We start from the raw sequence: 14,497 nt of genomic DNA, 5'->3' as shown, positions 1-14,497 counted from the left end.
AACTATTTTTTCTTTCCTGATCTTAGTTACAATACTAAAAGAAGCAAGATATTGAATAACTTTTTCGCGTGATTTCTTTTAAGGCGAAATTCGCATCAAAGTTTGTTTTTCCTCATTATTTTAGTTTACAGAAATTTCTGATTTTTTTAAGGATGATTGAATCAATTTTTTATATAAATGAAATCCAAAACACCTTCTTTCAGTCTTTTACAGCTCTTCCTTATCTTTTTTGTTTTCGTTTTTGACCTAACAGCCACGTAGTATTATATTGGAAATCATAACATTGTTTGAAAGATTACAGTATTTTTTTTACTGAAGCACAAGGTCAAAGATCATTATTGAATATTATGAATAACATTCTTCTTTAGACTAAACTATTTGTATTTCATGTTTATGGTAAAGCTACTTCCCCCAATTTTGAGCTGTTGACCAAATGGAAGTCAGCCAGTCAGCAACACCCTACCACTCACCATACAGGTTAAGAGACTGATTGCCACTCTTATAACGCAAATACAGCTTAAATCGCGGGAAATATTTTTGTGAAATCGCACTGATTAGAACCAGGTTCACCAGTTTTTAAATCCAGAACTCTACCTGTGCCCTTCGATGAAATATTTTGTATTTATCTAGCTTACGATACTGTTATGAAAATATTTGTATCTGAAATTTTACTCTTAAAAATAAAACTGTAGTCAAATTTAACAGACTATGGACATAGTTTTGCTAAACAAAGCGTGGTGTTTGAAAGTAATATGTGTGAGTAGGAGGGATATGTTTATAGCTGCGATATTCTACATTTATGTTGTTCAAAAAACTAAATCAAATCACATGTCAAATTATGCCTTATTGTCATATCTTCTTCTTCTACATAAAAAGAAAATGCACTACATACGGGAAGGTGCAATAATGATAACTAATATATGGTGTCAAATACAATCCGACTATATTTATAAGAAATCAGGTATAGTACAATCTAAAGAGTCTGTTTGAACCTCATCTGGCGATGACCAGCATTCAATTAAAACCATATAAATACACAAGGAGTAAAATTGAAGGAAGAAGAAATTAAAGTTTTTATCATTTAGATATCGGCAAATTATAACATATGTTCGCCAAAGTGTTTTAAGTGTTTGCAAGAAAGAGTTCATGTAGTCCTATTGGTTTTAAGTAAGTATATTGCAGTTAAGTAGCTAACCTAAAGCAAATGTTTACCAAACTTAAAGGAGATATAGCATACAACCAATGGTCCTTGTTAAAATAAGTTACACATAAATACAATAATATGTCCTCTATCCAGGTGATTTAAGGAGAAAATGAAAACAAACACAACACTGAAAACTAAATTGTTTGTTTGGTGCATAGAAATGGATGTATATATTTACTAAGTATGATTTTGGAACAGAAAATAGATATAATTTTGGTGGAAATAAGAATTTTAAAGAAATACGTGCTTTCTGGCGATGTCAAGAACTAAAGGGTCATTAAATACTTCTTTCTCAAAATGTTTTGTTGCAACCTTTCTTCAAAAACTTTCTGATTGTATCGTTAAAAGCAAGAAAGATCGTTTTCTATCCAGTCTAGGGAAGTTAATTAGGATGTTCAGAGTTTTTTTTTCTTTTCGATTCACTGAGAAAACTAATAAACAGTCCTTAAGGTGACCCGATTATCCACATCACACTGAATGCCTCATGGCAAACCATGTTCGTAATCATGATAACAAGGGCAAAAAAGAAAAATGTTTCTGAGAATTTTCTTTTTAATCACCTCAGCATTGCAGTTCCTTCCTTTAAGGGCGAGCATGGCCAGGTGGCTAGGGCGCTCGACTCACAATCTACGGGTCGCGGGTTCGAATCCCCGTCACACCAAACATGCTCGCCCTTTCAGCCTTGCAGGCGTTATAATGTGATGTTCAATCCCACTATTCGTTGGTAAAAGAGTAGCCCAAGAGTTGGTGGTGGGTGGTGATGACTAGCTGCCTTCCCTCTAGTCTTACACTGCTAAATTATGGACGGCTAATTAGGCACAAACCAAACTGAACCCTCATTTAAGAAAGCTATTATTAAAGTGCTAAGCCTATTATATGCTCATTATTGTGTTAATCGTTTAAAATGTTTATTGTGCTTTTCCTTTTGATTTTGAAATTATTTAAATATATGATTATGAGAATCTACTTGCATGTGCCATCACATGCACAGACTTATATAGAAGCATGCCCTAGTCCTGCACTAAAAACTTAAAAAAAAGGATAGAAACTCAACTAAACTTTGAGTATATGTAGTTAATGTTAAGAACGGGCGTGGTATAAGGGGTTAGTGTGTCGGGCTGTGGATCGAGGGGTATGCTACTCAACACGCTCTGCACTTTCAACCACGTACGCATATAAAATTGTCATTTTGGCGGCGGTTGCTTTGGCTGGCTCACTTCCCTCTGATCAGTATTTCGAAAGTAGGAACGCTATACCTGAACCAAAGGGGATTCTGATCCAGCTGTTTATACTACGTGCACATAATGTTGAAAATTCCAATTCATTTTATTTAAAATAATGAGGTGATGGTCTTGATGACTTTGATAATAAAATATAAGTAAATTGCTTGAATAATGATGAATAATTAAATAATAACAAAATGTATTTATTAAAATTTTATTATTAATAGGGTAATCAAGAACGATAAAACCTCTCTTAGAATATTTCGAGAATTAAACTAATATTAATTCGTAGATTTTTTTTGTGTCTTTTGAGCTTCAATTGTCATTGTCAGTTTTTATGAATCTGAATATTCAAATCTTCAGAATTCTGAGCTTTAACGAAACCTGCCATTATTTTTTTATCGCCTAATTAAAAACTTGACAGTTAATAAGCAGTGACTAACATTAAGTATAGTATACTATTGGTGCCGGCCTTAGCAACTACGGGGCCATTGACAAAATAAGAAGTCCAATACTTCTCATTAAAATCGACAAAACAATATGACAGAAATTGAACACCATAATGAAGTGATACGTTCGTTAATGGGTCACTCGTATGATCTTTGGATTTTGCTATTTCATCTTTAAACATTACTCATAAAATTATCTATGCAGGTCCCCTGTAGCAAGGGCCATTAGGTAGTTACCTTGATTTTCGTGCTTTAAAGCCATTTCTAAACTTAAAATCAAACTTCACTTAAAGCTTGCTTCAACGGATACTCTATGTATTCATATATTAATTTTATGCTCGAAATCATACAAACTGCTCAATCATACTTATTGATGCAATCAGTTTTAGATGTACTAGAACTAATAATTTGGCGTAATGTACGGTATTAGTTGGTATATTATTTATTTATTATCACTATTTCAATTGTAACTAATGAGAAACAGGACTAAAAGAATGCTTGGTGGTGCGTGGAATGTGGTCATCCACGCGAAATAACGCTTCCAGTAAGTGATTTACTAGAAAACTTATAATAATAAATATTTGATCATTATTAATTGTATCCAGTAAAACACTAGCTTGGAGACTTAAAGTTATGAAACTATATTAAAAACCAGTAGACTGCAGGAATAATTAACGTCCTTTTTTCATGCCTTAAAATTGAATACAATAAATGCCTAACTTGCCATCTCAAAATAAGTTCAAAGTATTCGTACAATTGTAACTGATATGTGAACACAAGAAAGAAGAGTGAGAACATAATAGAGATACCAAACTCTCTCTTAAGCTCATTACACCTAAAATATCCTAATTATACTTTAATCAAAATTGAGTTTAGGATTTAAAAGATATCATGAAGAGCTGCAAATAAATGATCAACTATAGTAAGCACGGACCACCTTTATTAATCCCATTATGACAATTGTAAAGTCAAGGCTGATCAGTGCCTGAACTCTAGAATTATCGATGGAGGTATGAACCCTATTAGACTACTTAACACAGTTTTTTAAACTATATATACACCACATTAATTGTGAGTCTACGACTTTTTGATTACAGGAATTCTAATTTCTTCGAAAGGAGGCTGAAGGCCGCCTCGAGGGGTAACCTGTTTTAACCATTCGCACCACTATACAGTGGTGTGTTGTCTGTCAGTAAGTCAGCAAACACTAAAATGACGTTACATAAGAGACGCTTAACGTTGCAATTTGTACTGTCGTGTCACCAGTAAAACGTACGCATACCATGAATCACCAGAAGAATTATGCACCCTGTAGGGTACGGTGCAGTATGACATATGAACTTCAAAAGCAATAAATAAAAATATTTATTACTCTTAATTTTGGTTTTAATTACTCTTAAAGCAGAACACTTTCGAGGGGCCTGTGGAAGTGTAGCTAGTAACATACAAGTCACACGAACAGTTTTAATACTGTCGATATTGCAATTAATACTACCAATCACTGTTGAGATTCCTGTGTATTTTCCACATAAAACGAGTGATTTCAACTTTTTTGGTCGGTTCTTTACACTCAGTACGATGCAATATGGAGCCCCAGCAATAGTGAACGGTATGAAAATAAGTCGGTAATTTGAGAATTATATAACATTACATTTTTTTTGAGTCAACTGAAGATGAGGAACATCCCGTATGAAGTGATTTTTAAATGCTTGTTATAAAACGTACCTCTAGCTCAACTAACATATACATTAGGTAATTAGATACTTCGAAAATTAATTTTTTAAAATCAGATCACACTTTTACATGTTAAATTAGTTAAAAACATTTGTGGGATATCAATAGGTTCTGTTTTAAGTTAATAAATTTTTTGTCAAAATTACGCTTAAAACATTAAAAACCGTGCAAATAAATGAATGAAATATTACAGTTTTTTGTACAATTGTAAAACGTATGGAAAAGAAACAATAAAGTAATATATTGTCACTTCCGTTTTCCTTTTTTTTATTAACTTTGTTTTCTATCGTATTGTTTGTTATCAGATGTGTGTGTGGATATTGATATCCAATTCCCTTTTCATATATGTGCTAGTAACTTCATATGTTTAGTATATGTATATATTTTAATTAACCTTTTTATTAAAGCACATTATTTGTCGTCCATATCGCGAAAACACACTTCATGCTCATAATCAAATCATGCACATCATACGTCTGTTGTTTATCTAAATAGACTGTCCGACAGTTTAAGTTAACTCTTTTCCCCTACTGACTGGTTTTATACTCTGATCTCACAGGACACGTTTTCTCAGGTTTGAAAAGCATCCCAGTATTTAAAAGATTAAAATGTTCCCTTGGGGCAGATCAAGAATATTTGGGTGGGGTTAACGTGCCAAACATAATAGGCTAGTGCCCCTTATCAGTATGATAAACACGCTCAGAGCTAAAACTAATCATCACGTATAGAGTGCGAGCATATATAATAAACTGCAGTATATGTTCTGAAGCTTTTTGATGAATTTACCGTATATTGACGAAAAACAAAAGTAGCTAAGTAACTGTTCTAATTTTTTAAAGAATTAAAACCTGATACATCTTTCATCGAATAAACTCATTTAATCTATTTTATCATGACTATACATCCCTCGTCGAGACACTGTGTATGTTAGGCTAGCCCTACTAACACTGTAGAATACAGGGTGTGCCATAACTAAGTATTCCTTCACACTTAAAGCTCTTTACTGTTCTAAAGCAAGTGACTCTTGGGAAACCCTATATATCGAACCACGTGAATCATTCATAATAAGTGTAACAATATTTTGCAAATCAATTTTAAAGTTAAGAAAACTTTTGATTTGATAGAATAGAAACGTAGTATATAATGTTACTAAATCTAAGAACATCAAATTAAATTTAAACACGTCTAGTTGATTCTCTATTGCGGCTTTTTAATTATATGATGCACACTCAAATATACGTTAGCCATTTTTTGTTTGTTTTGTTGAATTTCGCGTAAAGTTACTCACGAGATATCTGTACTTGTCGCCTCTAGTTTTGAAGTATTAGAGTAAAGGAAAAGCAGCTTGTCAACACCGTCTATCGCCATTTCTTGGACTACCTTTTAACAACGAATAATAGAATTGACCGTCACATAATAAACACCCCCAGGGTTGAAAGTGTGAGCATGATCTGTGACGGGTGTATGTCACACAAACGAGGGCTTATTTATATGCACATTCACAAAAGTTAATGATTTATTTCTCGAAAGATCCACGTTATTTAGAAACCTAGTCGTTTGCGTCATCTTTAAATAATAAGCGCCCTAAGAAAAGCTAAATTATTAATTTTCGTGATTTCAGAATTTTAACGTTTATCTGTCCTTAACTGATGCTCGAATATTTAACCTATTCCACTTGCCTCCAATTGAAAACAAAACTAAAACCGGAAGTTGTGATCTATTTTATCGATCTTATAAGGTAACAAGAAGAATAAACAGAGTCATTAGCAAAGAATGAAGGAGAAAGAAACAACTTTGTAAATCTCACGTTATAAGTTTATGGGCAAACAATAAATATAAAACTGATACCAATAACAATAATCTTCTGTCTCTTTCCATTAAAACGTTTTTGTTTTGACGAAAGAAAGGCACACATCCCCTAAATACTGATGCATCTTGAACATATGTATGTATAGATTATTGCTTCCGAACAGCCACTGTTCACCATATTCCTAGCCCATCATCAAAACATGTTTTACCGGTGTTGATACAGGATGGTAGTGAGTATCGAGAGGGGGGGAGGCTTAAAAAGCAGAGGAGTTATAGGAGAAATTGAGAGGAACGGTGATGGGGATGAAAGGACATTTTTAGTTTGTTAGCTTAAGTGAGCTTTCAAAGTAGTGGTTACAATAAAAATTTCATTTAAATGATGGATGTTTTATGTAAAGCAAAGTGATTTTAAAAGAGACAGATTAGCGTAAAGATGGCATTCATAAAAAAAATACTATGTATTAAATCAGCTTTGCTTCTTTCACAGCTGATTTTGCGATAAGTCTATCTATCGTGCAGGTAAAAATCCAAAAACATAACAAGCTATAGTTATTTAACGAAAACTTTTATATTTCGTCCGAATTTAAACCTTTAATCAGTGATAGGACTAATTACTTTCTATAGTTTAAAACGTTCTTCAACTTTAAGCAATAATATAAAATAGAGGGAGCTTTCGAGACTACAAATATAAAGTAGAAAATAGATTACTTGTTAAAGTTGTTAAGACTTTTTGATCTTTCACTGGTTTGAAGGTTTTCAAGAAATATTTTCTCTTACTCAAGTTTCAAGTGAAACAAAAACATATCTTTCTCTATTCTGTATTTTTACATGTTTCTCTATTCTGTATTTTTACATGTTTCTCTATTCTGTATTTTTACATGTATTCAATTAGTGTAAAGTAAGATTTAAACATTAACGATCTCGTATAATCAATTTTTATTCATTTGAAGGGTATGTTAAAACCTACCAACAAAATAAGAGATCAGACTCATTTAGACAGATATTTGTTAAGAGTAAGTGAAAGAGGTAGAGATGTATTCTACTTCTAGCTGCTTTCGTCCATTGGAGCAACTCTCTGTGCAATCAGATACGTTACACATTAAGACCAACGAATAAATCTACCTATAGCGTTACGTTTAAGATAGAGCGCTACAGAATTAAATCAAAGCCCAATACGATGGCATCCGTCACTAAATAATAAATCAATGGGGTGTAACTGCCACAATTTCGTGATTTTCACACCTCGGTGAAACAAATTAGTACGTCCTTGAGAGCCGGTCTACTACATATTCAAACTGAATTTGAAATAATTAATAACGTGGAGAGATTTAAAGCCAAATAAAAAAAAATATGTAGTTGCTGAATGATATTTTTAAATACTTTTTACGTAACATGTGAATTTAGAAATTATAGAATATGTAAAAAACAAGACTTTAAATAACAAAGGTTCTGTTACGTTACAAATACTTTTATAGATAGCTTAAATGACTCTTTTAATAAAATTACATTTTATTACTTACTGTATTTCTACTTTTCCTTCTCTTTGATCTTTCACATCTGCTTTTACATTTTTTCTACTTCCTTCAGGTCGTTCTTTTTCTATGTTCTTTGTTTCTTTTTTATTCATTTAATATATCTAATTTTATTACTTTATTGTCTTTAACTTCCTCCTGATTTGTTTTATTATCAACTTTTATGTATTTTTTCTTTTCTTTCTACTATACATTTTGTTATGTTTACTTAGCTCCATTATTCTGTGTTTCTTTTTTGTTTTGTCACTTTCCTTTTTTTCATCTTGCTTTCCTTGCAATATCTTGTCAACTTTTTTATTTTATTTTCATTTCGTTCCTTGTTAGATTCTATACTTCGATTTCGCTTTTATTCCTTTGTTTTGTAACCATTTCTATTTTGTTTTTTCTACTGTATTTTTATCAACTTCTTTATTTTTCTTCCATTATTTTATAACTTTTATATTTTGTCTGTCTTTCGTTTTTTGTTACCTTTTCCATTTTTTCGTCCCAGCCTTTTTTATATATATTTGACGAGCTGTCCTCGAAGTCTAGGTTATATTTTCAACGTTTCTCAAAATACTTTATTTTCTGTGTTTCATCTTGAAGATATCGCTATTGCTGTATAGGCACAACATATTTTTTATTCTACAACAAATTTCTTTTATCTTCAGCAACATTTGGGATCTTAATTTCCTTCGTAACTCTTTCGTTAATCTGTGTATCGTAATGGATCCCACAAATTTATTTAACCGCTTCAATAGTTTCAGGTTTCTTTCACAATAACATTAATTTATTAATGATTTCAAGAGGTTTATTTTGCTTTAATCATCTCCAAATGTTAGCTAAAGCTTATTTTGTAGAAGACTGGCGTGGAATAAATCACTCCCAGTATAACAATCTCATAGAAATATTTTTTCAGGGGAAATATGTTCAATAGTATACAGTTAACTGCCTCAAAGTTTTACAAAACACATACAGAGTACTATACATTATATAGAGTATAATACATTAGCCATTATTACAATAACAAGATTTCAGCTTAATTCCTGTTTCTTTTGTTGTTGGGTTTTGTAATATGCTTAAACGTTTTATTCTCTCTTTAGAATGTGTTTTATCATTCATTCAATGTTGAATTTGTATTCTTAAGGCATAGTTAAATTATTGAGTATTCTAATGCTATTTAAATTATTTATTTTTAGGTTCTATAATTCTATTGTACGAGTGTTTAATAAAGGATTTAATTTTAGGTTCCATAATTCTATTGTACGAGTGTTTAATAAAGGATTTATTTGTAGGTTCTATAATTCTATTGTACGAGTGTTTAATAAAGGATTTAATTTTAGGTTCCATAATTCTATTGTACGAGTGTTTAATAAAGGATTTATTTGCAGGTTCTATAATTATATTGTACGAGTGTTTAATAAAGGATTTAATTATCCATTTCTTCTATTTCATTGGCATTATCTGTTTTTTACTTCTTTTAACGTCATAGCTAAAATGTTTATCATTTAACAGAAACTTTTTACCCTTGGTTTCCTTTCCTTAGTTGTAGTCCCAGTTATATTCTACATTATGTTCTCTATCTAGAACCCTGCATTTAATTGTGTTTTAAACTTTTCATACTGTTACGTTCATCATTTATTAAAATATTTAGTCATCTCTATTTCTGCATTTTGACCTATTCCCTTTTGTTTTCACTATAATTAGGCTTCCAATTATCCCTCTTGTGTTTTAGCACATATACTGTATTCTTCCTATACCTTCATTATTTTATATTATTTGTATTATTAATGCTTTTGTTTTCTTCTTATTTCTGTCAATCTCAGCATTCACAACATCATTGAAGATGGCTGGCTTTCAGCTAAAATCATGTTACAAGTACAGAACGAAACAACGACCATTAAAGGTTATATCTGTCCACACACACGAGACAAACAACCTTCTAAGTTTCCACGAAGCCTGTGAAATATCCATAGTTAACGACGAGTGGGTCTCCTGCTGAGTATTCAATTCAAGTTTACATCATGTGAAGATAACTCTTGTTATTGATTAATGTTGTGATACAGGCCTGAATTTGTAACTGAGTTGAGATTTCATTGTTACTGAAGTTTACAATAATTCTAATAGTATGTCTTCCTTAATCACCGTATCTGTAATCAATGTGTAGACTAAAACGTTCGTTATATGATTTATGTGTATAGATATCTCCTGGTGTGTTATTTAAGTTAGTAATAGAAAATATAACTGTGTTATAGCTGACAATATTTAAATGATAAATGTTTGAGGTATCCCACACTCCACAAATTGTATAATTCAAAAACATCTAAAATGGGATAGAAAAATGCATCATTTAGAAAACAACGTTTCGTCACTGTTAACGTGACATCATCAGGTACTCAGCTCAATTGTACATAACATATAAGTAAACGTAATTGGTGACGCGTAATGAAAATAAAACTGTTAGAATTATTTGTCAAGAACCTAATATCAATAAGCGTAAAACAAAAGAAGCCATTTTAACAAAGGAATACAAACCTTTAATAAATAAATAAACACAAGGAGTAGGTTTATATTTATGCTAGCTCAAGGTTATGTATTTGACGTCACCAATTGGGCGTACTTAAGTGTCGTGTACAATTGTACTGAGTACCTGATGATGCCAAGTTAACAGTGATGAAACGTTGTTTTTAAATGGTGCATTTTTTCTATACCATTTTAGCTGTTTTTGAATTTTAAATACTAAATGAGTTTATTCATATAGTTTAGTAATGAATATATATTTTGATATTATATTAATATAATATTTTTACAAATTATTTAATATTCTTCTCTGTCCTATTTTTCTACCTGAAACACCATATTAGCATTTCGTATGAAATGATAAAGTCAACCTTGACATGGGCCATGTTTACATGTCATGGATTATGTGTATATACTGTGATCCTTTCTCAGAGACATAAGTGTGAAGTATGTGTACAAAGTACGGTCCTCACTAATGTGCATTATTTATCTAATCTGGAGTGGATTATGTTTGCGTAAATAATTTTCGTTTTTCATAAGATAAATAAACCACACTCTTTTTTTTCGGAATTCCTACCTGAAAACCTACAATAGAACTACAGTAGTTTTGTCTCAACATCTACTTATGAAAGTATGTTAAAATCTAGGCCAACCTTTTCCTCGATTTCTTCCCTTTCAGAAATATCAGTGTGAAAACGTTTAGGAAAGTGTTTAATTTATTCACACTAAAATATTCTCACCGAGAGAATGAGTTTAGCGCCAAAATTAACAGAAGAAATATAGTCCACATCAGCTTGACCTTATTTTGATGCAGGTCAAAAGCTTGATTATGTTTCTTAATGTTGCCTGGTGTGTATTGCGTGTTCTCTGGATACGCTTTGTCGGTTAGAAGTTATTAAGTCTCAGAAGCCTAGACTTGTGGATTTATTGTATTCTAGATGAAAATATGCAGAATTATTTTAAATACCGAATATTAACTTTACATTTAGTTTTCCAATTTCAGTGAAACAGTTTAGTTTAGTTTAGTTTAGGTCTCAGGTGTTGAATGACTAGCGACTCTTAATGCCGAGAGCTTTTTTCAAAAATAACACTGTTCAGTATTACGAAATCGTTCGTGTATTTAAAATCATATTTACGGTTGTAGCAGCAATAAGTGTCGTGTCCTATATTTCTAGGTTTTTATTTTAGAGATTAAAAGTTAAAATTCCCTCATACTCATACAATTCCTAATGAAAGCAACATTCAGTGAGACAGTGCCGATTTTACGCCTTCATGTGCTCACCAAATTTGTCGGTAATATGGGTATGTCAAGTATTTGTCATCAATTTAACTTAGTTAGCTATATAAGCAGAGTAAGAAATAATGATTTAATTTCAACTAGCCAGCAAAAAGGATGGGAAAGTGGGATAGAATAGTAAGGCTATGGAGATTATATAGCCTGTCTTCAAATATAATTTAGGCTGTAACCTAATACACTATTGTACGAAGATAATTTAGGCTGTAACCTAATACACTATTGTACTAAGATAATTTAGGCTGTAACCTAATACACTATTGTACTAAGATAATTTAGGCTGTAACCTAATACACTATTGTACGAAGATAATTTAGGCTGTAACCTAATACACTATTGTACTAAGATAATTTAGGCTGTAACCTAATACACTATTGTACTAAGATAATTTAGGCTGTAACCTAATACACTATTGTACTAAGATACTTTAGGCTTTCTTTTATGGTAACAACATTCAGCTTACACAAGATAGTAGCGAAGTTCCATCTAAATAGCAATATTATCATAACTTTCATCCAGCCGAAACTACTACTGACCATAAGACTTTAGCTACGCCTGGTTGAACTTACCAGAAAGTCATAACCTCACCCAGTCGAACTGACCACGAAATCTCGTTCGATCAAATATATCACAAGAGTCTGTTAAATTTGTTCTGTTAAAATTATCATGCACTATTTTATTAACACGTGGGGTCAAATTTGCCATTACATATTAACATCATCTGGTCGAATTTACCAAGAGATATTAACCTCGTGTGGTCAGTCTTTACACGAAATATAAATTTTTCTTAGCCAAATTCTTACTGAGTTGAATTATCCTCAGCTGTTCGAATTGACCGCGAGATACTAGCCTAACAAGATATTAATCTCGTCTTCTCCAGACACACAAAATATTCAGTGATGTATACAAACATTTCATTAAATCTTGCTTATTACACATTTTTCTCTGATATAATTCCATTATTACTATCATCGGTCTACTTCGTGCTTATTCTAATGTATTTAAAGAAACATTTATATTGTAATTCGCAGTAAAAATTTTTTTGTTTGCTTGAACGGCTTATAAAATTAGTTTCATTAAGGCATCATCCTCAATTTTTCGGTGTTTTTGGTGAAAACGGTAAGCGTTTTAGAAAATAAATTAATAGCAGATATATTCAAAGTAATTATTCAAATAAGTTGTGATGTAAGATTGTCTTATAAAATAGATTTTAGTCCAAACTGTTTATTTCTTTGGGAGAATAACAGGTTATTTATAAACAGAGTAAAACAAATTTATTACGACAGAAAAGATGAAAACCATTTATTGTCTCTTTATCGTGCAGTTTATGTATTATAAAAGGCAAAAAACAAATAAACATTTAGTTTCTTATTTTGTTAATACATAGTATCATGTATTTTTTCACATTATTCTCGGCCAGTAAATAGAAGGACCTTAGATTTAGTTTTCTAAAGTTTTCTTACCTGTAACCGAAACAAGGATCAGGAAAGCTATCGGTAGGTGTGTTGGTAAATCCATTTGTGTTGGAATTTTTAACGAATTTAAAAACAACTAGATGTTCATTACTGTGTAACAGTTCCTGTGGGATTGTCAAACAAATTTCAAGAGCCGAATTTGGCAAGTGGTCCGACGACCGACTTTAATGAAACATAGTCACATGCGCGCGTGCCACGGGACTTACAGCGTTGCTGGTTTTAGTGATGACGTTCACTTTTACAGCAGAGCTTGTACTTGACAACTAGCGACATCAGTGGAGAACACTGTAGTTAAAAATTGGATTTATAGTTGATGTTCAAAGTGTTCTTTCTAATGATTCTTTTTTTTATCTAATATCTGAGAGTTTGTTATTATTTTTATATCCATTAATATCCAAAGCTCTAAAACTAAACGTTAGAAATATGACAAAAAGTTTTAAAATTATGTACATAAATATGTGAAAATGAGGTAAAAATTTAAAAAAACTTATTAAGGAACTCTCTTTTTTATCGTTTAGCTAAATTCTAGGCAAACGTTATACAGTACTTTTTCAAGAACAAAAGCTTCACTCTTACCGCGTCATTCGCTAAACGCATGCGCATGTGATTATCTATGTCAAGCAAGCGGCTTATGATAGCGATAAACTTGGATCTTTACAAACTTCGTAACATGGTGGCAATTCATTAAATTGTCTGTCACTCGGTAGATTTACGTTGTTGTAGAAAAATTGGCCTATTATATTAAATTTAGACACTTGCGGGTTTTTTCCATTGTAATTTGTGCATTCGAAAAACACATATTTTTCTGTTTATACTACCATGTGACTAATAGGTTTCTTTTTCAGTTCCTTGACTGTTTGTGTGAGTTTTACCTTATTACGGCGCCATAAGAAATTACAGTATATTATACTCACAATCGTTAAAGTAAACATCCACACCTCTTAGTAATACAGACAACGAAAACGAGATGAAAAACGACTTAATTTACTATCTGAAACGTTTCTTAGATTTTGTCTTGTAAATACGTTTTCAATTATATAGTTTTATTCCATCAAATAACTTCAACATTTTAGATATTAATGTGATAATTTGGGAAAATGTGTTGTTATACTGGTTGTTCGATATTCATTCGTTTTCAAAAGTCGTCACATTAACTTTCTATGTTCTTGAAATTTCTGAAGAAGAAACCTTATTTAAAACAAAACAAAAGCACTTCTATAGTGTTGAAAAGCATTTATTTACGTGTGTTTAATTTTTGAGACATTGAAACGATGGTGA

The 14,497-nt window shown here is 31.5% G+C and overlaps 1 protein-coding gene across 1 annotated transcript in view; it reads right to left on the bottom strand.

Moving 5' to 3' along the window:
- The window catches only part of LOC111087334, a 46,049-nt gene extending 32,623 nt beyond the window's left edge, over nucleotides 1–13,426 (bottom strand). Inside the window, exon 1 of the mRNA XM_022393621.1 lies at nucleotides 13,208–13,426. Coding sequence (XP_022249329.1) covers nucleotides 13,208–13,262 — 55 coding nt within the window. The 5' untranslated portion in view covers nucleotides 13,263–13,426. The remainder of the gene's footprint in view (nucleotides 1–13,207) is intronic.
- Nucleotides 13,427–14,497: the final 1,071 nt, after the last annotated feature.

Source organism: Limulus polyphemus, unplaced genomic scaffold (assembly GCF_000517525.1).
Source record: "Limulus polyphemus unplaced genomic scaffold, Limulus_polyphemus-2.1.2 Scaffold67, whole genome shotgun sequence".
NCBI lineage: Eukaryota > Metazoa > Arthropoda > Merostomata > Xiphosura > Limulidae > Limulus > Limulus polyphemus.
This window is presented reverse-complemented; position numbering and strand designations above follow the sequence as displayed.